General features: G+C 37.7%; 2 protein-coding genes across 4 annotated transcripts in view; both read left to right on the top strand.

Annotated features, from left to right (window-relative positions):
• The window catches only part of LOC111864094 (fibrillin-2), a 78,157-nt gene extending 77,034 nt beyond the window's left edge, over positions 1-1,123 (top strand). Inside the window, exon 31 of the mRNA XM_023851109.2 lies at positions 923-1,123. Coding sequence (XP_023706877.1) covers positions 923-1,065 — 143 coding nt within the window. The 3' untranslated portion in view covers positions 1,066-1,123. The remainder of the gene's footprint in view (positions 1-922) is intronic.
• Positions 1,124-10,681: 9,558 nt separating this feature from the next.
• Positions 10,682-25,200, top strand: part of LOC111864105 (thioredoxin reductase 1, cytoplasmic) — a 21,872-nt gene continuing 7,353 nt past the window's right edge. The window contains exons 1-8 of one of the 3 annotated variants that reach the window (XM_023851129.2): positions 10,682-10,744; positions 11,184-11,309; positions 13,726-13,789; positions 17,234-17,445; positions 17,956-18,148; positions 18,269-18,411; positions 21,023-21,256; positions 24,471-24,617. In XM_023851129.2, the coding sequence (XP_023706897.1) occupies positions 10,697-10,744; positions 11,184-11,309; positions 13,726-13,789; positions 17,234-17,445; positions 17,956-18,148; positions 18,269-18,411; positions 21,023-21,256; positions 24,471-24,617 (1,167 nt within the window). In that variant the 5' untranslated portion in view covers positions 10,682-10,696. The other 2 variants (XM_023851131.2, XM_023851130.2) reach the window with 2 other exon arrangements.

Genomic DNA, 25,200 nt, shown 5'->3' on the forward strand with positions numbered 1-25,200 from the left:
ACGCTGGAATGTCAGTTGATTTGAAAGGACTACAGTTCATTATATACTTGAAGATAGAACTTCTCATTATCTTCATCAGAGCTTAATTAAAGGTTGCCATATGAAACTGTATTTATATGAAAATTAAATTGTCTTCAAGTCTAGGCCACACAGTATTATCAGATTGTTTACTCGAATTGGGAAATGGGCCGTGAAAACATGCAGAATAATGCAGAGAACTTACATTTACTATACCCTATCCTGACGGCAGATTTTAGTTGCACAGAATATTTTAAAGTGTTGCTGAAACCGTGATTAATAAGGGATGAGCAAAAGTAAATTGAGTACTCAAGCCACTCCACTGCATGACGTTAACAAGAGAATAGAATACTTAAAAGTCGTGATTTAAGGGGAATGTTTCAAGCCCAGAAAAGTGCCAGTGAAATCAGTCTTGTGCTTTCTTATGAATGTCCATGAGGCATATCATATAGTATATTGTCAGGGATTGTAGATACACCCATGCAGACAAATATGATTTCAAAAGTTCTGTTTGTAAGCCTTATATAAAGTTCAATAATGATCTCTCTCCCTCCCACCATGCGTGCGTGCGTGCGTGCGTGCGTGTCAACTCAAAATCCTGTTCTAATTCATGCTTTCCATAAAATCACATGTCATAAAATAATTTTAGCGCTGTGGATGGCATTTAGGATTACTGTTTTCTTGTTATAAACTGCAAATTTGAATTTTGAAAAATAATATTTAGTTGGGAGCACATGTGGCTTTTGGTTTACAAGAGTTCTAGGGTTTGGGTCTGAATGAAAAACTTTGATTCATTTATGGTTCATCATGGGAATGGGTTTTCAGAAGCTCTGTTTATGGTTGGGTTGTTTGATTCAACCCAAATGAAGCTTTGCTAACTTGAAAATGGTTTTTTGTTTTTCAGGTGCACTGCGACTTACAAGACCTGTGTTTGGCCCAAAACATTTTCTTGTAAAAATTCAAATGAAAGTTTTCACTGTAAGAAATTTCTTATCTGCTAAACACTGGGCTTATGTTGATATTGATGTTTCTGATTATGAATTCTGAGAAGATGCTACTGTACAAGCCATTTGTATCAATGATAAACTCACAGGTCATTAACTCATCCTGTGCTTTTGCCTCAGTGACTTACCTACAATTTCTCTTACATTTAATTGGTAATTACAGTTGATATTAGATTTGCAGTTTTCACATCAGTGATTAGTCCATGTTGCACCATACAGTCTTGTAGCAGCAATTAAGAAGAGTACTCTTATGTTGCCTCAATGTTTAGAGCAGAAATGCACGTCTACACTTCTGCTGTGAATGTGAAGGCGTGATGCTCCTCCAGAACTTTGATATCCACTTGCAGGAGCACATATTGTCACAACTGAGAAGAACACAGTCTGACTACAGCTGATACTGTTTTTGCCCTATGATCACCAACTGAACTTACCATATAAATGTTTGTTGTAATTTTACATGAATATTTTTATGGGTAATACATAATCTCAAGACTTTCTGGTGAATAAAATCAACCAAAAGTGATGAATGCTTATAATTTTGTAAATTTTATAGGATTTTGTATATCGCTAAACACATTAACCACTTTGCTTTTAGAAATAACGTTATTTGCCAAAGAAATGTTTACATGTGCAGTATCATCTCATTTTATTAGATGTTCCAATTCTTCAGCAGCATCTAATCACATTACTTCAAACCTTCACTTTTATGACATTTAGGAATGTCATTCATTGTACCTGAAATCCTTATTTCTATTCTGTTGAGCCATGTGAAACGAGTCCTGGAATGGTTTGTCACAGAACACCCTCATTAAATTGCTCCGTGATTTGTAATGTTCATATGTGCATCCTGTGTGCATACATTTTTTTTTAAATATTTCAAATTATATCTTGCTCCTCATAATTATAAAATCTTAACAATCAGTCCATAATATGACACAGAATTGCTGAAACTCTGCTATAAGAAAATATATCTCTAAAAGATCCTTAAGGTTTTCTATTTTAAAAGTCTTATACTCAATACAGGGCACATAATGTACAGTACACATAGGTTGTATATAAGTATGATCAGAGGCAGTTACTTGAAATGGAGACTTATAGCGTGTGGTAGCACCACCTACTAGAGTCTTGCAGAGTCTGAGAAGTATCATGTTCACTTGGGACTCGTCATAGAGATGTACATGGTCTGTCCAAAAAAGAACCCAAGTGTGTTAAATAGGGTGCCAATGAGCCAACACAAGTGACTCGCTACAGTGGCACTGTGTAGTGGCGACCTTAAGCTTTAACCTGACACATGCTCGATCATGCATGGGGTACATGGGGTAGAGTGAACCTGCCTCTTGTGCCTTTTGCGATTTTTGCAAGTTGAAATATGAAGGACTTTGAAGAGCAACGTGTTTGCGTGAAATTCTGTTTCAAATTGGCAAAAACTTTTACTGAGACTTTTCAGATTTTGAAGCAAGCTTATGGTGAGGACTGTTTAAGCTGTACACAATGTTATCAATGGTACCAATGTTTCAAATCCAGCAGAATGTCCATCAAAGACGATCCCAAACCTGGACGGACGATGATCATGTTGAGAAAGTGCAAGCTGTGATTCATGAAAATCGCTGCCTAACTGTCGGTGAAGTTCCTGAAGAAGTAAGCATCAGTAAAAGTTTATGCCACACAATTTTGACTGAAAAACTGGAGATGCATTGTGTTGGTAAAAAGTTTGTGCCGTCTTTTGATAGATAAGCAAAAAGTGAACCGTGTCATGGTCAGTCAGGAGCTGTTTGATCGTTCAAATGTTGATGAAAACTTTCTGAAAAATGTCATAACAGGTGATGAAACATGGGTGTACGGCTACGATATCGAAACAAAGGCTCAATCATTGCACTGGGTGGGAAAGTCATCGCCGCGTTTGAGGGAGGCAGAGCAAAGGAAGAGGAGTGAGGGGTGAAGAAATGAGACCTGGTTGCTGCACCACAACAATGTTACTGCTCACATGTCGCTCCTCATCCGTGAATTTTTGGCAAAGCATCCCCCAACCACCCTCCTCTCCAGATTTGGTCCTGCAGATTTTGTTTTTCTTCCCAAAGTTGAAATCCACTCTGAAAGGTCACTGATTTCAGACAGTAGAAGAGCTAGAAGAAAATTTGCTATGGGACCTATGCACTATCCCGCAAAACGTGTTCCAGAGCTGGGAAAAACGTTGGAAGCGGTGTACAGACAGTGGAGGGGAGTACTTTGAAGGAGAAAAGTCTTATTAAGTTGTAAGCTTATCAGTAAATGTTTTAAAAAGAAAGTTTGGTTCCTTTTTGGACAGACCACATATGTGGGAGGTGGAAACACCTCCATGCTCTCAAGTTGCTGTCAGCTACAAGTCTGGGTCCCTTCAATCCCAGGGAAGCACCTCGTACCAAATGGATATGTGGCTCCATGTGATGAATGAAAGTGGAAAAGAAAGAAACCCTGCCTCTGAGGGCATAAATAATCATAGTCATCCTGCCCATACTCATCACTATACTGGTTGGGCTATCACACCTCACTCACTCACTCACTCAGTCACATGCATCTGAATACTACATCTCAATGGTAGCATAAAACAGAGACATGTATAACAAATCCCATATATAAAGTACTCTTGACCTTAATGAAAATGACTGTAATCATAGAGTATATCCAAGGCCTGGTGATAGTAACACAAACTGCATATTGTACTATTCTCCAACTATAATTAGAATGATCAAGTTAAGGAGGATGAGGTGGGCAGGGCATGCAGCACAAATGGGGGAGAAGAGGAATGTGTATAGGATATTGGTGGGAAAACCAGAAGGAAAGAGACCACTGGGAAGACCAAGGCGTAGGTGGGTGGACAATATTAAAGTTGATCTTAGAGAGATAGGATGGGATGAAATAATTTTGGTTGATCTGGCTGAGGATAAGGACCAGTGGAGGGCTCTTGTGAACACGATAATGAACCTTTGGGTTCCATAAAATGCTGGGAAGTTCTTGAGTAGTTGCAGATTTGGCTTCTCATCAAGAAGGGCTCAGCTCCATAAGTAAGTAAATGTGATATTAACACAAGCTGTAGTCATACAGTCATAACTGTCAGCTTAAGATATTTAGTGATACTTAAACCTACCAAGTCTTACAGACACTATCAAACATAAATGCACTTTATATAGAGATTTTAAATTGAAATATACTGTTGCATCGATTAATTACTTAGTAATTTAGTTTCAATCTGTTTCAGTAGCTCCATGGTTATTGCCACTGACATATTTCATACACTCATTTTGTTATTAACACATGTTTCAGCCTTGTATGGCCATCTTCAGGCATAAGCTGTTTTACTATATCAGCCTCCTACTGAGTGAAGCACCATTTAAAATTAATTAAAACTTTAAAGTTAAAAGTTAAAATATGTTTAAAATCGAGGGTCAAGCTCTCCGTCCATCAACACCACACCCTGTTAATAAGGACTAGGCCGCACCATAGCTCAAGTGGTTAGTCACTGGCTTCCCACTGCGGTGGCCCGGGGTCTAGTCAAGTGGGATTTGTGGTGGACAAAGTGGTGCTGGGGCAGGTTTTCTCCGAGTACTTCGGTTTCCACTGCCAGTCTTCATTCCACCAATTGCTCCACAATCACCCTCACCTATCATCTGGGGCTGGTACAATAGGCCCGAAGTGGCTGCAGTACACGGGACTTAGTCCCACCCCACTAGCAATAAAGAAAATAGGGACTACTGACAATATAACTGCATCAAGTTTTTGCTCATAACAAGGCACACCAATGACTCAGCCTCTGAAGGACATGTCCATTGACTGTCAAGAACAGCCCTGTGAAACCCCCACGTTATTGATGGGCAAAATGGCCGCAATGACGCCATGATGCATGCTGCTGCCATCTCTACACATCCAACATTAAATTCAAAATGGCCAACAGGGCCGAGAGCACAATCGGTAAGATGGTATGCTAACATGGCAACTAATTTGAGTACCCCCCCCAACCTATTTCTATTTTTGAACTGTGTTCAATATCACTAGTCAAGGAGGATGAGGTTGGCAGCTTATGTAGCACGAATGGGGGGAGGCGAGGAATGCATATAGGGTAATGGTGGTAAGGCCAGAAGGAAAGAGACCACTGGGAAGACCAAGGTATAGGTGGGTGGACAATATTAAAATGATCCTAGAGATATAAGATGGAATGGATTGGATTGATCTGGCTCAGGATAGGAACCAGTGGATGGCTCTCGTGAACACAGTAATGAACCTTCGGGTTCCATAGAAGGCTGGAAAATTCTTGAGTGGCTGCACAATTGGCGGGTTCTCGAGAAGGGCTCAGCACCATAAGTAAATTCAATATCACTTCACCCATATCCTTTGCGTTGGATTTGAGTGACGTGCTATTAAACTTTGTCCCTCACCCTTTCCAAAAAATAACGGAATAAGGGCCTCTGCAGCTCTGGAGTAGAAGAGATTAGGTTGCAAATTATTTACCTGGAGAAAGTTTCTCACCAGTGCCTGGAAAGTCATAACCTTTCCTTCACATGAAACACCTCTTTAACCAAAGGCACTGAACGTTGTGAATTGTGGCATACATGGAATACGTGTATTTAGGAAAGCTGAAGAGGGGGAAATTTGAAAGAAAATTCTGTTTCCATCAGAGATACATAATTAAGCCCCATAATTTCCTCATAAACTACACTTAAGAAGCCGTACAGAACACAGCTTTACGGTTACATTTAAGTATTCTAAATCATGTATTGTAAGCAACAATACTCATGTTCCCATTTATTATCATTATCATTAGAATGATGGAATTCGAGAATGTGAAATACACCCTTGTCAACAAGATTAAGACTGCATTTAATGAAATAAGAATATCTGATATATTCTTGTTCACCAGTTCAGTACTGGGCAGAATAATATGGGCTCAAAATCAAGAGAAAGTGACTGGCCAACCGTCAGTCGTAAAATGACTTTGAAACGAAGCAAGGAGTAAAGAGGAACTTTGTAGAAACGAAGCGGTCAGATATGTAGAAGACGAAGGCGAATAGTTGTCATCACCATGGTGAGCCTTCGGTAAGGCACTGGTGTATGGTTTAGAAGTTATGTGTTTCGAAGACATGACTATTTTTGTGGGTGGAAAAAAAATGTAAGAAATTTGTGCAAGTAGGAAGCAAGTCGTACTATATGAGGAAGGTGAAGTTAACAAATTAGTATAGATCTGGTGGAACATGGGTAAGACATTGGCTTAGTATTTGGAAGGTACCGGGTTCGAGACCACGGTGTCTTTTGTCAATAGAAATTGAAAAAGGAATAAATAAATACGATTTTTCTGCAGCTATAAACCAAGTTGTAGAATATGAGGAGGATCGCAGAAGACTTCAAAATAGATGTTGTGGTGGCCTAGAGGTAAGGCACCGGCGAAGAAAATGAAAAGTACGTGGTTCGAAAACAGAAGAATTTTTGTAAAGATATTTTTCTGGAATTATATAGCGAGATGTAACATAAGAGGAAGATTAAAGTTTAAAATTTCCGTGGCATTGATGGCCTATTGGTAAAATACTGGCCTAATGTGACGGAGTTCCAAGGTTCGGAACCAACGAAAGTTTTATAAAATACAAGTGGAGTTAATAAGATTTTTCTGGAATTATAACCGAAGATGTAGCTTAAGAGGAAGATTAAAGAAAACAAATTTCAGTGATGCTCGTGGCTTAGGGGTAAGACATCAACTTAGTGTTCAGAAGGTCCCGGGTTCAAAACCAGTAGGATTTTTGTGAAAAATGAAATGGAAAAGGAGTTAGGAGATAGGGTAAAGGAGGAGGGAGAGATAGAGGGAGGGACCGGGGTGAGGGAAGAATTTTTCTTTTTTTTTGCGGCCGCTCATTAAGACACTCAACCTAAGCGGGTTTTATTAAAATCCACATGGGATCAAAAATAAAAAAAACTTTGGCCCACCTTCCGCCCACCAACCACCCGCCCTTAGGGGGTGACTTTGACTTATTCATTTGAGACCAAGTTCTATGAGCGGGCGTTAGCAACAAATTGTATAATAACTGCAGCGCATTCTGTTGACAAAAACCTCATGGAAAGCCACGAAGTGAAGTATACAATGTAACATCTTAATTACATATGAGCTCACTTACTGGGCTGTGCCAAGCCGCTCCTCCAAAAATTCATTTTGTAGTGGTAGGGCGCCAGTCACTGAGGATGACATTGTGGAACCGAGGCAACCCGCCCATGCCCACCCTTACGGTCATGCGGGATTGTAAATACTCGACAACCAGCTACATTACCGAGAGTTAACAAGAAATTAATAAACCCTGCAGTGCCATCTGTGGATTGGAACCTGAACCTGTGGAGTAATGTTCAGGTTTCAATCCACAGATGGCACTGCAGGGTTNCCGAACCTTGGAACTCTGTCACATTAGGCCAGTATTTAACCAATGAGCCACCATTGCCACGGAAATTTTTTACCTTTAATCTTCCTCTTATGTTACATCTCGCTATATAGTTCAAGAAAAATATGATTACAAAAATTCTTGCGGTTTCGAACCATGGACCTTTCATTTACAATGCCGGCACCTTACCTCTAGACCACCTTAACATCTACCATAAACACGTATGCAATCGTCCTCATATATTGCGACTTGGTTAAAGCTGCAGAAAAATCGTATTTATTTATTCCCGTTTCAATTTCTATTGACAAAAGACACCGTGGTCTCGAACCCGGTACCTTTCAAATACTAAGCCAATGTCTTACCCATGTTCCACCAGATCTATACAAATTTGTTAACTTCACCTTCCTCATATAGTACCACTTGCCCCCCACGTGAACAAATATCTTCCATTTTTTTCACAAATATAGTCCTGTCTTCAAACCCCGTGTGAACACAATTGACACAGATATCTGACTCACCGATGCTGAGACATAAAACAAAGGTCTTGTGTCAAAAACATTTCGTAACATCATAATTTTCCTGAAGATATCAATCACTATATAAAGTCAGATGCGTCCTTGCGCATGCTCCATGAATACATATAAGGGAGTGAAAATTTGCACACATTCAGCAACAGATGAGGGCAAGTGTTTAACCCTTTAAACCCCGGTACTTAATATATATACCTTATTTACGCATGTATAGGCCGCAGCACAATTTTCAGACAGAAGTTATAGAAAAGATAATTTTCTTGGAATATCATTTCAGGAGTAGAAATTATTCCGAAATTTGGCAACGTTAATTTTTTTTTAAATGAAGTGTGATTTCGAATATAAGCCGCACCCCAGTTTTCCTCTTGCATTTTTGGTAAAAAATGTGCGGCCTATACATGCGTAAATACGGTGCGTACCACAAGCTTTAAGGTTCTAAATCTCTGCATCCTGCCCACACAGTGTATCTGTGTGTTCTGTATGGTTCTCACAGTAAACAGCATTAACCGGTTGGTCTCCATAGCGGAGATTTAATCCGTTTCCTGTGAGGCACGGGCTTCATTTGTATATTATTCAGAATAAATACTCGGTCTTTGAATGGTTAATATCACACTCAGTTGCCATTGAAGACCGGAAAATAACTGACGATTAATTTGGAAGGACCTCAGAGCCGGCTCGACCTTGGTGATCACATAGTGGAAGAAACACCGCAGATCATGAAAACAAAACTGGTGACAATGGGTGACCTAAGACAGCATGGTACTATAAATCTACGTGATAAGTTAAATAAACACCAAGAGGAAAAATTGAAAGATCTGAGGTCAGTGTGGATATAAACATGCTATTTTTTGGCTTATTTCACAGCGCTCTCAGTAGCTCACATCATATGGGGTCCCGACCTGTCTACCGCGTGTTGTAATCTGCAGCTGGGTACGGTGAGGATATGTTAGCACATCGACAAACACCTATCCTACTGCTTATTCTGTGCGTTCAAAGCAACCAAAATCTGAATATTTTCAGCAGCTGCAGCCAAGGCCTTATAAAAAATGTAAGGCTATCCCTGTAACAGGTCCTGAAGACCTATAGGGTTGTGAGACATCGAGGATTCCACATTTTTCTCTAGACAGTCAGGTGGCGGTAAGGTTGTCAGGCTTATACGCCTACACAGGGCTTTATGTCCTTCAATAAAATATTACAGTTTATCCACCTTTAAACGCCGGACTTTTGAAATGGTAGTAAGCTTAAGCTGGCCGAAGTTTATTTAATTGCCCGTAGTTACTCTGCGTGTAAATGTCCGTTCCTGTTAGGGCGCTTAAACAATTTTAAGCATTGTGTTTAAAAATGCTGTATCTAACATAATTTTTATGATAAATGGATGGAATTAACTTTTTTTGTATCAGCAAAGAAAAAAAATAGTGTCGCCTATTATAATCGAAGATTTGAAAATTTATACGAAGAAATATACTCTTTTTTCCATTTTTTTTCTTTTAATTTTGAAACGTACTGCAAAAATATTTTCCCAGTACTTCACAGAGTTGTTCTGCATTATAAATTCATTTCTGTTGGTTACACTTGACAAATTTTAGCAGACCCTGGTTTCATAAAACAGATGGAAGCAATTAAATCATTTGGTTCTCTGCTGGGAAACCTTACATCTTGTTACACGCTTCAGATTTTCGAATCTTTTGACTAAAGGACAGAAGAATGAAAGAATGGCTATTCAAGAAAAAGAGCTAGAGAGGTCCCTTCTTCAGTGCTAAGACCTCCCGTTACAGCTGCACGAGATTATTGCCCTTTCTACGGTCGTGAACAGACGGTTGTTATCATGGCTGAGATACAGAGTGCGATCTGTTTTCTGTGCGTTCATAGTGACATCGAATTCTGTGGTTTCATTTCAGCCTATATATACATCAAGCAGATAACAACAAAAAAGGTATGTACATCGAATTTTGCTATATAGTTTTAACACATTAATCTGCAGAATCAGCAATAAAAGTACTGGCTCGTGGATGAGTTTGGGCAGAACTTATATGTATATTCTTTTTTGCTGTTCTTCACTTAGGTATCATTTTAATTCCTCTATTAGGGTTTTGCTCAAGCCTGTCTGGTAACTACTACATATAAAAATAAATATTTAGAACTGTGCATATGCTTCCACTAGCGGAGTTTAAATGCCCGACTGGCCAAAACAGGTTACTTTGGCCACGATGAATATATACTCATCACTGGCACAAACTGGGCACTTCGGACGTTAAAGGTTAACTTCATTAGTGTTCAGCCCGCGTCTGGGGCCTACTAGCTTCCCAAGAAGTGGGTATCGAGACCTCTATTTTCAGGGGTAATGTGGGTGCCACGTGAATTTGGCCACCCACCAGAAATTCAAAATACATGGAGTTGTATTTCTACTTCTCCATACGTCTTCCACAAGAAGTGGGTATCGAGACCTCTATCTCAAGAGGTAAACTGGCCACCCACCAGAAATTCAAAATACATGGAGTTGTATTTCTACTTCTCCATACGTCTTCCACAAGAAGTGGGTATCGAGACCTCTATCTCAAGAGGTAAACTGGCCACCCACCAGAAATTCAAAATACATGGAGTTGTAGTTCTACTTCTCCATATGTCTTAACCTCTTCCCTCACACAACTACCCTTGTGGGTCACTCGGCTATTTAAAACACTCCAGACCAAGCTAATTCACGAGAGTTAAGAAAATATGAAATAAACCCGTAGCGCCATCTGTGGACTAAAACGTCATGAAAGCCACGAAGTGCAGTAAAAAATCAAAAGGAGCGTACGGTGTGGTATGTTTACGGACGATTTGGTGTCAGTAATAATACGGATTTGTAAAGCTGTTTTTGCCTATTATTAATCGACAGGAAATAGAAGTAAGCTGATAGAAAAGAATTAAGTCTGTTTAATATTTATGTTTTTTATTGTTCGATCGGTGTCTCGGCTCTCAAGGGTTTGTAGCTCAGTTCTGGACTTTTATTGTGTGAAATGCACGAGAACCTAGCTTAAAACTGTATGAATTAAATGACTTGCAAATAAACTTGGATTTCAGCACTTGTACTTGCAAGTCATGTAGCAGGGAGTTGTTATATAAGCGCGTAGTGACTTATCTCCAAGTAGTTGTGGCGTTACAGCAAGTTGTTATATGTGAAATCGAAGAGAAAGGCAAGCGAAACATAACCTACTTTTAATGTCACTTGTACTTACGAGAGCTTGCATATATTTTCACAGACTGCGAAGACTTCAATGCTGAAAAGGAAGCATAGCAAAATGAATGCCACGGAAACAGTAGACCAATTATTAAAAGATCATAGAGTAACCATCTTCAGTAAATCTTATTGCCCGTTTTGTATTAAAGTAAGTGATTATTTATATAATTTTATGAATATTTTATCGCCCATATGTATTCTAAACGCCTTCCCAAGATTCGGCAAGAAATCCCAGAAAACGGAAGTTTTTAGTTTAATTTTATTCTTAGGGTGGGGTGTGAGACTGAGTCACAGAATGGTCCATTGTAGAATTATACCATCCCCTAATAAAAGATTAGAGGAGTGGAGCATTTTGTGGAATGAGAAATTACAGGGGAAACGGAGATACTCAGAGGAAACCTGCCTTAGTGCACTTTTGACCAGAAGTCCAAGAAAATTGGAAGATAAAAAAGTGTGGTACTTGTATGTAACATTTAATATTTATAAACGTTTGTGTTAAGATGTATTTTTACTGTTGACCATAGAGTGGTGGAATGTTCCGTGATCTTTCTCATACAGAGAACTTCTGACAAGTTTGTAGGCTGTGTTTTGGAGTGTTAACAAGGTTATGTATTACAAATTATAAATCACTCCGTCCAATGTGACCTGTAAGTTTTTTGCTACATGAAAACTTAACACCCTTACATGTTTCGGTCTCTGTGGACCATCTTCAGAGGGCAAACATCACTACAAATAGGAAACCACTATCACATAATTTGTTTACACGCAAAGTATGTACACTTATATGTTACAACACACAGTACACAGAATAGAACGTTTCACAAACACAGCAGTTTCCCGGGAATGTAAGTTTTAAAAATGTATAAGATTCCTTGATGCTAATTAAAAGTTTTTTAGATTGTCAGTGATTAAAATTCATAAACCATGCAGGCTCATGGGAGTAAAAAACTTACAGGTCACATTGGACGGAGTGATTTATAATTTGTAATTGTTATTGTGACGGACCAGAATGAAACAAATCAAAAGGTTATGTATCTTGAAATTTTTGGAAAGAAGTACTTTTTTATTGTAATTAATGAGATAACAGATTCTTTAAACATTACTCTGACATACAGCAGTCTCATATGTTTTATCTCAGTGCTTTGCCCCGTCATCCCAGAAAGAGATTTCGGGACACCTGAGTGTCGCGGCATTTGAGTAGCCGCACATGTTCATTTGCGAACCAGCATAACACTAATGTGTCCTTACATAAAACTGTACCACTTCTTTGTTTTCCTTTTTTTTTTTTAATTTTTCACAGATGAGATAAATTTGGCAGGAAACTGAGGATATTTCATAATTTGGAACTGTGTGTTTTGTGTCAGTCACCTAGTAGTGTTAAGGTTGGTTAATCTTGGAGGCACTGGCAGGACACATAACTTGGATGAAGAAAAGGTGATTCTATTGAATACTATTAAGATTAACTGACTGGACATAAACAACAAAACCTGAATTTAATCACGAAGAAATATGGTGGCATAAAAAAAGCCTTAAAACATGGAATTGTACGTGTAAGCATACAGAGTCCTGGTGGAGAAACCTTTAGAAACGTGGAAGGTGGATGGACTCCAATTCATTTCAGCTGCACTGGTTTGAAGAAATTAGAGTTCGTAACATGAGCTTCTGAATGGCTCATAGGAAATAGTCTGTGGTAATGGGGACTGTGGCCTAGAACTTGTTAGTGTCAGGTCTTGTTTAAGTTGTGGTTATGTTTAATTAATTTCATAGTTGGTGTGCTACTATCCTTACACTGGTGTTTTGTGAATGAAATTAATTGGAGATAAGTAACTGTAAACATAATGATATTCAGAAATTTTTTAATGACTCATTCCAACCTTAGAAACTACTTCAGAGGAACATGGACACACTTTACCTGACTTCAGTGACTCCTAAATTGCATTAATTTTAAGGGCATAAATATTATACTTTCTAATAGTTGAAATAATTCCTACTAGAATCAAAATAACATTCATTAACCAGCCACTGTTAGAGCAACAGTTATCAAGGCTGCAACTCATAATGCTTAGATTGTAAAAGTGTAGAAATAACAATAGAAGCAACACATTCCAGTTAAATGTTGATCCATATCTAGCAAACTGCATTGCATTATATAGGATTTTAGGTTTTCCCAGTGGTGGATATGGAGGCATTATGTACCAGAAGATAGAACTCTACATGGCTTCACATTCCAGAAAACAGTCATCACAGTTTTCCTTTCAGAATGTCGAATGAATGAATGAATGAATGAATGAATGATTGAATGATTGAATAAGGGGTGGGCCTTGGGCCTTGCACCGCGACCTACAGTGATCTATTGTGCTTACCCTTTTGATTATCCCCTTAACAATCCTGCGCTTCAAATGAAGCATACGATTTTGTACGTAGGGGTGTCGAAATAGTCACTTGGTTCCATAAAGTATTGACCCAAGTGACGTAATCTTAAATAAGCTAAGGCCTCACATTCACACAGGATATTTCAGAATGTTTCTGCATAATATTACATTGTTGTTTTTATATATTTGCAGGTAAAAGGTCTGTTCGACTCAATACACATTGAGTATAAGGCACTTGAGTTGGATTTAATAGGAGGTTAGTATGTCCGAAGATTATCTATATATCTATTGATGCTAACTCGGTAAATTGGGAAGTGTAAAGATAAAGCACTCATGTTTTTGTAAAAAGCAATTCTCTTAGTTCTATTAAGCAATAAAAATTAAAAAGAATGGTATGTTAGTTCCCCTTTTCTTATCCGTATCCAAGTCACGCTTTTCACTCTACCCAATTGTCACTCCTCCATCTGCACCCCAATATGAAGTGTGTCCTTTACACTTATGCCTCAAATTAAAAATGTCACGAGCTGGTAACAGATCTGCTTTAGAAAGAAATTTATGAAATTGTAAAGTCAATGTGAAATCATGCATGGAACAAAATGCAAAAATTGTCACTTGTCACAAATTTGTATGTAAACTAGTTTCATCTATCCTAAGATCATAAGTGAACACAAATCCTCAGTGTCACACATTTACATAAACTGAAGCACATGTAAATTAAGAAATGTAACCACACAAATATCCGTGTCATGTTCGAAGGTCATTGATTTCCAGAAGGATCAATTTCTTTAATTTATTATTAAAAAATTAACCTCTCTGTAGTTGAATATTCCCTAACCTTATTTCTTCTATTTGCACAATTTTCCTGGGACTCCACTCTTCAAGGATTTCAGTGCATATCTCCCAGCAGAGGTTTTACCAATTTAAGACTCTACCTGAACTGATGCGTAGTCTCATCATGGCATTAGAATGCAGTCAGATGTGCAACAGGACAGCTTTACTTGTTAGAATTACTATTACCTCTCAAACGATGTTTCTTTCCCTGTGTTTGATAGGAGGTCTCCTTCCTGAATTCATATGTGACACCTTCTTTGAAATTATTCTGACCTTGCAATACTACAGATTTTGTATCATAACAGACCAGGCACCAAATAGACCTAGGTCATAAATGTGATGAACAGTATTTTCATTCTCCCCTTCACCAAACTTAAATATGTTTCCTAATGTCTCCTACTTAAGTAAAATGTACATAACTGTTTTGCCATAATGCTACTATTCCTCTAAAGTTTAATCCTTTTTCCTTTAAAGAATATGAAATATCAGTGGAAGACATCTGAAAGACAGGAAGATTCCATATTTTGTGATATCCTTATCAGGTGAAATAGGCCTGATCTGTGAAATGAGCATGATTATGATGATGGCAGTGAATGTGATAACTTTCAGAATCCAAAAGAAAATAGCATTCCGTTAACAACAATCTGTAATTCATATTTTTATTGGTTCCAGAAATCCACATTTTGCAATACAGCCTCCAGATATAGAACAAGTCAAATTATTTGTATAAAAGTCAACAATACTATAATATTTAACTACATGCACAAATTGTTTACATGTCCAACTACCATATAAAACTATATTAAAAATTTAAGACAACATAAATGCCCCAACAGAGTAACCAGTTCAATCCATTTCACATCAATCAATCAATCAGTCGATCAATCAACCAATTCATTCTTCCTTCCTCATCAAATCACTGTCATAGGAAACGTTCCATACACATTAAACATACAATAGTTCAATTTCTATAATTAAAAATAAATACCTCCCTTTCACAAACATACCATCTTTAATTTAACATATATTCCTCTACAGAATAAAACATATGTTGTACCAAATATGACCTCATTACTTTTTTAAACTGTCTCATTTTTTCTATCTCCCTAATTTTATTTGGTATTTTATTGTATAATTTTATTCCCATGTTCAGTACTCCTTTCTTATAGGCATTTGTTCTGCAAAACTGAGCATGGAGTTTTAACCTGGCATGTATTGTGATTATGAACTATGTTAATTTGTTCTAACTTTTCTAAATGTAGTTTAACATGGCATACTATTCCAAATATATACATACAAGGTAGTGGAAGTAGGTTTAAATCCTAAAAAAGTTGTCTACATGATGCTAATCTACTCACACTACTAATTATTCTAACAATTCGTTTCTGAAGTTTAAATATAATTTTACTTTTTGGGTCGCTACCTCAGAAAATTAAACCATACTTCAAATAAGCATGGAAGTGAGCAAAGTAAATACTCCTTATAACCTGTCTGTTACATCCCCAAGGGATTTTATCATGTAACAGACTTTATGAAGTTTTGAGCTTAAGAACATCATATATGCTTTCCACTCCATATGCTCGCCAACATCTGGTTATTTCACATTTATAGATCTCCATTTTACCAAATTTGATTTGAGGTTTCATCAAATCTCTTTCATGTCTATTATGAACTGCCATTGCTGTTGTTTTCTCAGTATTCAATATAAGATTATTTGCATTGAACCATCCATATAACTCATTCATGGCTGTATTTAACTTTTGCTGCAGGATATGTCCCTTTTCAGCTGATACCAGAATATTTATATCATCTGCAAACAAAACTATCCTCACCTCTTTGATATTCAAAGGCAGATCTTTTATGTATAATAAAAATAATAATGGTCCAAGCACTGAACCCTGTGGTACTCCATATTTAATTTCTCTTGGAGCCGATGTATATTTTTTGCCATCACAACTTATTTCAACAACTTGCTTCGGGTAAGCCAAATATGATTTAAACCATAAGTTTGCCACACCTCTAACTCCATATGTTTGTAATTTAGAAAGTAAGGTGTCATGATTTATGGCATCATATGCTTTAGTTAAATCACAAAAAATTCCGACCCGTTTTTCTTTTTTCTCAGCTGATTCCTGTATGTTTACTAGAAAAGAGTAAATTGCAGTCTCAGTCGACCTATTCATCCTAAATCTATGTTGTGTCACTGTTAATGTGGTATTTCTTGTCAAAGGAGAGTAACCTATTATGCATCAACTTTTTCCAAGATTTTCGAGAAAGCACACAAAGGATATTGGTCTATAATTTTTCATATCCTTCTTGTCTCCCTTGTGCCCCTTTGTTTTATTTGCTAATAATAAATATGTCTTCAGGGCACAGTGAAGGCCCAAAGAGCTACATCTCATATCTCACTCAGACTTTCCAGGTAATTTTGCTCTTATGGACATTTATACAGGATTCCAAGGCCTTGAAGTAAGTCACTTAAATATGGTATTAAGCGGGTAAGTATTGAGAGGGTATACATCATTATTATATATTGATAACACGATTATATTTATTATTATTTAACTGCAAATGGGTTTTCACCCGGTGGCAGTGGTACTACAATAAGACAGACAAATAATACACATAAACACTTTCAAACAAAACAGAGCCCACAACATTAGTAGAGAATTGACATAATGTACAATAAACTAACAGCAATGAATGCGTAATGTTATGTTCTAATTTTCCCTTCATTTCGCTTTACTACACTACTACACTAATCCTCCCATCCTTAACACTTCTCACTTCACTTTAATCATGATTTTTGAATTTCAGAAAAAATTGATAATGATAGGATGTTTACTTACCCTGTTGTGTCATGTTACAGAAGATGGAGTTGCAATACAACAAGCTCTTTTTGAAAAAACGAAGCAGAAAACTGTACCAAATGTGTTTGTTAATGGAAAGCATGTTGGAGGTTGCGATGCAACAATCCAAGCCCATGCAGATGGTAGACTGGGTGAATTATTGTCTGGTGTGCATTATGACTTTGACCTCATTGTCATTGGTGGTGGGTCAGGAGGACTTGCAGCCTCAAAAGTAAATAATTGTTTTGAGCTGTATTATTTTATTCATGCATTATTATTTTGATTGTTACTGGTGCAATTTAAATCTGAAAGTTTGTTGTTTTGTAAACAGCATAGTATAGCCAGGGCATAAAATGGATTAACTGGAAGTCATAAAAGGTTGTAAAAATTCATAGCAGTTAATTACATGGAATTCTTGATTCCTGTTGAGTCACTGAAGTGTTTGCCTTTCAGACACATTAAGAAGCTCTAAAGTGGTCTATAAGTAAAGAGCACATTCTTCAAATGTGGAAGAGTAAAATAATGTTTTTCTCTGTTGACCTTGGAAACTGAAGCATGAAGTGTTATGTTTTACTGATGCTCATATGAACATATTGTGTTGCACAAGAACTCGACATGGTTGAGCCATAAGCAAAAATGAAGTACATTTATGAAAATTGAGAACTGAAGAAAAATTGAAAGATTTCAGTGAATGTAATGAATTTCCATAGTGCTGATGTGATATGTTTCATCATTCCTTCAGGAAGCAGCTTCAATTGGTAAGAAGGTCGCAGTGTGTGACTTTGTGGTGCCATCCCCACAGGGAACCACATGGGGGCTTGGTGGCACATGTGTCAATGTGGGTTGCATCCCAAAGAAATTGATGCACAAGGCAGCAATAATAGGAGAAGACTTGAAGGATGCCGCAGCATTTGGTTGGCAAGTACCAGAACAAGGTATATATTAATTCTGCATTGTGATTAGCAGTCAAGAAGACAATTCAAGTCTCAGCACATTTTTCTTCTCTCTGTATAAGCTTTCAGTGGCTAGTGCAATGTATAATTTTATTGTTTCAGTGTTACACGACTGGTCGAGTATGGTGGATGAAGTTCAGAAGTATGTCAAGTCTTTGAACTTTGGCTATCGTAAAGTGTTAAGAGAAAGGAGTGTCACCTATCTGAATGCTTATGCACAGTTTGTCGATGCTCATACTGTAAAAGTAAGTTTATGATTTGATCATGACTGAAGTTTATCTGAGTAAGATTTAACAGTTCAGTTCCCAGTTAGAGAAACCGACTGGTTAATGCTGTTTACGAAAGTAATTGCCATTTATTCTGAGAAAAATAAGCTAAATAATATTTTAGTATTCAGTTTCTGCCTCATAGAAAACATGCTGCATCTCAATTATGAGGACCAGTTGGTTAACATTGTTAAGGGAAATAATTGCTGATTATTCTGAGAATCGTAAACACATGAAGAACCTGTATGGAAAAAGTGCAGGGTTTTTTAATGTTATGGCATGTGGTGCACCTAATGACCACTGCTCTTCAAATAGGTAATTTAAAAGTAATTCAAGTAATGATGCAAATGTCTTCAGATTGTTCTAATGATATGTAGGGTCAAAAGTACTTGTTACTTGATGTGTAGGTAAAGGGTTGTTAATAGAGAGACCACCTGCTTGAAAACATGCAACGATTCACCAGCATAATAATCATGTGAGTTTTGGGTATAGCAATGTTGCTAATTATGTGCCATAATAGTGACCGTGGGCAATATGTAGGACAGTGATAATGGACAGAAATGTGGCAATTTAGAACTACAAGTTTCAGCGTAAGTTATATTGAAATGACCCATATAAAATTCATGACAGGAATGACATAAGCTGTATGCCTCACATCAGGTAATTTATAAGTTTACATTATTTTGGTCCATTCCTAATGGAAATTAAAGAAAGGTCTTTGGCTGCACCGTTTTGAAGATAGACATATTCTACAGGATTTTTAGCTAGTGATATGAGTTGATAAATATTAAAATTTCAGAGGATTTGGCATAAATGAAATGAAAGTTGGATAGCAAAGATTTAAATTAGATAGTTAATTGGTTTAGAGAGTTATTTCTGCAAACATAAATATACTTTTCGACAGTCCTCTGTGTGCACAATAAACTTCAGGTGAAGAATTTGTGGCCTGTCTCTTAGTCAGGGGTACAGTTCCTGGTTAGAGGATTTTTTTTTCTGATTTCATACTGTATTCTCCACTAATATCACAAAATGTGCATTCCTTTTGGGGAGGGTGCTTCCCAAATGAGATACTGACTGGTGGACCAGCTGTCTTGTGTTTGCTCTCAGTTCAGTCATGCATATAACCATCTGCAAATCTGGTCATTCTTATTTAATAGAGTTTAATCCCTGCATCTGACACAATGTCATTAAATAAACTAAAAGTAAGGTATTGTTTGTAGTGATATTTCATTGTTGGCTTGTGATTATTAAGACAGAGCCGCAGCAAATGCTGAGCTAGTAAGACAGATTGATTCGTACATAGACTGATAACTTCAGAATATTAGGATGTATTTACATTTCATGAAATTGAATACAATCCAGCTCCATTTGCCAGTGTGATTACATCTTTAAACTACATACAAGGATTGTACAAAATAATGGAAACACTAGAGATACAGCATACATTGCTTTATTAATATGGTGTTGGGCTTCCCTTTGCCTTCAGTACAGCTGCAGTCCTTCTTGGAATGGACTCATACAAGTTTTGAACAGTCTCTAGCTGAAATGTATACCATTATTCTTGAAGAACATCTACAAGTTTCTTTAGAGATGTTGGAGGTGGGAATCTGTTCCTCACTCTGGTCTCCAAAACTGACTTGAGTGGTTCATGCTGTTCAGACCATGACTGAACAGTTCCAGCTGTTTGATTTTGGGCATTCCCGTCTTGGAAAACTGCACTGTTGTTCAGAAATAATGTTAGGATCATGGGATGCATGTGATTACCGAACTTGTCTGCATACTCCCATGCAGTATTTTGGCCATGAAGTGTCATAATGGGACCAAAAGGAAACCATGACACTGCCGCCCAAACTGTCACAGAACCCCCGTGTTTCACTGTAGGAATGGGGTATTCCAAATTGTAGTCTTCCTTGGATGTTCTCCAAACATAAACTCATCCTGATGTAGGGAACAGCGTAAAGGACTACCCATCTGACCATATCGCCATACCATGCGGTTCCAGTTGAGTGATGTCCAGGTCGTGACACCATTTACATGCCTGAGCATTACTTTCAGTAGTGAGAGGTTTAGCAGTTCCAGCCCTACCATGGATTTGTGTTGTATTTGTGAAGCTCATGTCAGACAGTTTTTATGCAGGCAAGGTGGCTACTGTTAGGGTTTGATCCCTGGTCTGGTCAAGTGGGATTTGTGGCGGAAAAAGTGGCACTGGGGTGGGTTTCCTCTGAGTACGTTGGTTTCCCCCGCGAATCTTCATTCCCCCAAATTCTCCATCATCATAATCACCCGGGGCAGGTACAATAGGCCAATCAGTGGCTGCCGTGCTGAGTGGAACCAGTTGGACTCCACCCCCTACTAAGCGAATTTAATTTTACCTGTAGTTACAAATTGTACATATTCATTAAATTCAATTAACATTCCAAACCCCATGTCTAGTCACTAACACATGACAATATTACCATCTTCCTAATAAATGCTGGTATCTGCCTTCCAGTCACCGACAGGATCTCATTACACAGAAGACTACAGTGTGAATATGCAGGTCTGTGATAACGTCAGATCTTAAATTTGCATAATTTTGTTTTATTTTTAGGTGACTGATAAGAAAAATAAAATACAGCATATAACTGCAAGAGATTTCATTATAGCTGTTGGAGGACGACCCAAATACCCTGATATACCAGGAGCAAAAGAATATGGCATAACATCGGATGATTTGTTTTCCCTTAAATACCATCCAGGAAAATGCCTGGTTGTGGGTGCTTCATATATTGCTCTGGAATGTGCAGGGTTTCTTCATGGAATTGGTGTGGACTGTACAGTCATGGTGAGTTGAGAACAGTACAATAGAGGAACCTACAGCATAATGTAAACTGCAGGGATTCTGACTTTCAAAAAGTTTTTACATTTGTCACAGATGAGAGAAGGAAAAGCTTATGGAAAAATCTGCACTGAAACCTGAAGCTGAGATGTTTTGTTTGGATGTTCATTGCCTTACCTCTAGGCAGTAATGTTCCATATTTTTAACGTGAAGTGTTTTCTTACATCGTAGCTTTATCCTGTCTCACTGTGTAGGACGAAGCATTGTAATGTATCTGTGTTTGCTGTTGTATACCATAGTCATTTATAACAGTGTTGTACAGTAGCAATAGAACTAACTCTTTTTCCTTTTAATGAATTTGTGACTGTGTAATAGTTTCCACAGTTACCATACACTGAGGGGCACGCGGTAGTGTAGTTGGTTGAGGCAGTGTGCTACAAGCTGGAAGGTCGCGGGATTGAATCCCAATGAGGTGGATTTTTTCAATTTACCTAATCCTTCCAGCTGCACTATGGCCTTGGGGTTGACTCAGCCTGTAACAGAAATGAGTACCAGGAATATTCTTGGGGGTAAAGGGCGGATGGCAGGTAAGGCTGAAAACCTTACCACCATCTATGAACCGATTGTCTAGAAAATATGGGAACCTCAACATTTCATAATCCTATGGGCCTCCACTGCCTATTACAGGGATACCTTTACCTTTTTTTTTTACCATACACTGTATAAGATTTATCACATATTTTAATGTTAAAGAATGGAAGGAAAGGAATTAAATATTATTATTATTATTATTTATGTATTTAAACTGCAAATGAGTTTTTACCTGGTGGCAGTGGTACTGGAATAAGACACAACACATAAATAACACACATCACACAAAATAACACGCCACACTCAAACAAAGCACAGCACACAAAACTACACAAACAATAAAGGAGACACTACACACAGTGAATAGAGTTACAACTACGACAAATACAGTTACAACCGCGCTTATATAAATGTTATAAATCATTCACGTTTTTACTGTTTGATGACTGTTTGAGTAAGTCTAAATCTCTATTAGATGACAGTGGCCTGTGAACTTCCAACTATAGAATTTCATATCACTTGCGGATTTAGGGAATTGGTGCATGACTGGTATTTGCATATCAGTTCATACAAATGCATCAGTATGACTGCAGAATTGGATGACAGGTATATATTGAGTAGGAATGTTGAATTAGTTTTATTGCAATTGCATGGTAACTAAAATAACAGGTCGACACAAGTAGATTGTGTCATTAGTTAATCAGTCTGCAGTGACATGATATATTTTATATGTGGGAAATTAAATAATCCAAATATGTAAAATCATGTAGTACTCGTACAGTATGGGGAAACAGAGGTTGGAGGGCCCACCCGATGCTTCAAACAATGCTTATGATGTTGGTATACACATGTCTGACTGTTATGGAGGTGCAGTACCTTCATTGAATATTGACAGGGTATGATTATATTGAGATACTATGTTAGAATAAACAAGAACTGGTTTATTTCCTCCGATCTTTACTTATTCAGAATTCTTGATCATCCAAATAGTTCGCAGTGTTTCCAAAAATATAAAAGCTAGAAAATGACAAGTGGTAGTTAATGAATTGTGTGTTAGTTTTGTAATTGTGCTTATATGCATTCACAAGATGGAGGTGAAGAAATAGTATTGCAACTGCTCTGAAAGAACCATGGATGATGATGAACTTATCCCCTTTCTTCCTGCTTTTGTATTCCATGCTAGCACCCTGTGGCTTATATCAACTAGCCAAAGGCACTTGTCACTAGCAAAGATCATCTGTACTGATATTCATATGAACAGGAGGGTCACATGACTGGCTGGAGTAGAGGGAAGTATGCTGAAGGCAGAAGTGTAACAGCTGGGGAGATATGTGGAGGAGGTTGATCCATGAGACACACTCTTGGTGTGATTATTGTTTCAAACTTTGGAGGACTTTCTGTATCCCATTTTCATGTGATTTATTTCTTCATCTCAGGATATTTAAAATTTATGTTACTGTATGTCATTCTGTGGACCACCTTTGTGGTCTAGTGGTCGGAGTTCCTGGCTACAGATCCAGAGGTCTGGGTTCGATTCCCGGCGCTACTAGATTTTCTGAGAAGTAGTGGGTCTGGAACGAGGTCCAATCAGCCTCGTGAGGATAACTGAGGAGCTATATCAAGGAAATAGTGACTCCGGTCTAGAAAACTGAACTTAACAGCTGTGGGGATTCGTTGCTCTGACCACGCAACACCTTCTAGACACTAAAGTTGGCACTGACTTTGTCAACAAGCGGTGGTTGCTCAGTCAGTATAGTTCGCTTGCAGATTAAAACCACGTAGTTTGTTTGTATGTCATTCTGTTGTGTATGTATTGTTGCATGCACATGAATGTATTTTTTATGCATGCCTGTGTTTTTTTCTAAAATTAAACATTGCTCTGATTTATTTTTGTCATAAAGTTAGTAGATGTGGTGGCAGTGTTTGTGTAGCATTAGTCGTAAACATAAACACACAATACAGTACCTTGCTGATAAACTCTGTTTCTTCACCAATTGTCAATAGATTATCCGTCAAGTGCAACAATATATATTTTGGTCACTTATTTATCTCGTCTGCCTTACATGTTTCGGTTCCAAGGAACCATCTTCAGAGGCACTTACAACAAATCATGACATAATCATCATAATCTATTGACAGTTGGTGATTAATAGTGTAACAGACCAAAATGAAACAATTCTGTTTCTTCAACTGTTATTTTTCAAGTTCTGAAGCCTCAGATTTGAATCAAATTTTATGCAAGAAATTCTTAACAGAAGTATCTTGAGAAACTATGGTTTGCGCTATTTTTTCCAGTTTAAACCAGCATTTAGTTTTGAGATGGAAATGAGCCTTTGTAGTTGTATTCTTAAGTACATACAAAATTGCAGAGTATTTTAGTGGCATAAATATGTGAATAGCATTGTGTATTTTCTTATGCTCGGGCATTTTTGAGGTGTTAACTTGCCTGGCAGCTTTTATCTATCCACTCTTGTTTCTGTGGCTGTTCTAGCTTATTTGAAGGTGCTTCTCCAGCAGTAGCTTACAAGAAATGAGAAAAATCATGGAAACCTTGTCAGAACTCTCATAAATGGAAAAGTAGCATTATGCAGTATTCAGTTGTATTATTTTCAGTTATTATTTCCTTCAGGTGCGAAGTATATTGCTTCGTGGGTTTGACCAGCAGCTTGCAGAGATGATTGGCGAGCACATGACAGAACATGGTGTGAAGTTTATAAGACCATGTGTTCCCACAAAGGTTGAGAAGGTTTCTGATGGTAAACCAGGTTTATACAAGGTACTCAGCAATTTATTTTAGATATTAAAAAATAGAAGTAAAGTTAATTGAAATTGACTGTAATATAAAAGTAACTTGGGGGCACGCAGTAGCGCAGTTGGTTGAGGGGCTATGCTACAAGCCGGAAGGTCGGGGGTTCAAGTCCTGATGAGGTCATTGGATTTTTTCAATTGACCTAAGCCTTCTAGCTGCACTATGGCCCTGGAGTTGACTCAGCCTCTAACAGAAATGAGTACCAAGGATTAATTAAATAATTTTCCTGGGGAGTAAAGCGTGGCTGGCGTGTAAGGCTGACAACCTTACCACCATCTTTGAGCCGATTGTCTAGATAATATGGGACCCTCAGCGTCTCACAACCCTATATGCCTTCATGGCCTGTTACAGGGATAGCTTTACTTTTTTTTTTTGTAAAAGTGTGGAAAAAAGGTAAAAAACTGTGGAAAAAAACAAAAGTAATGAAAATTTTGAGACAACCAACTCCAGTCACAATAAAGATAGACCAAAAACAACTGGAGAATGTGAAATGTTTTAAATATTTGGGTAGCTTGTTAATAGATGATGGAAGGTGTACGTGTGAAATTAA

Source organism: Cryptotermes secundus, unplaced genomic scaffold (assembly GCF_002891405.2).
Source record: "Cryptotermes secundus unplaced genomic scaffold, Csec_1.0 scaffold708, whole genome shotgun sequence".
NCBI lineage: Eukaryota > Metazoa > Arthropoda > Insecta > Blattodea > Kalotermitidae > Cryptotermes > Cryptotermes secundus.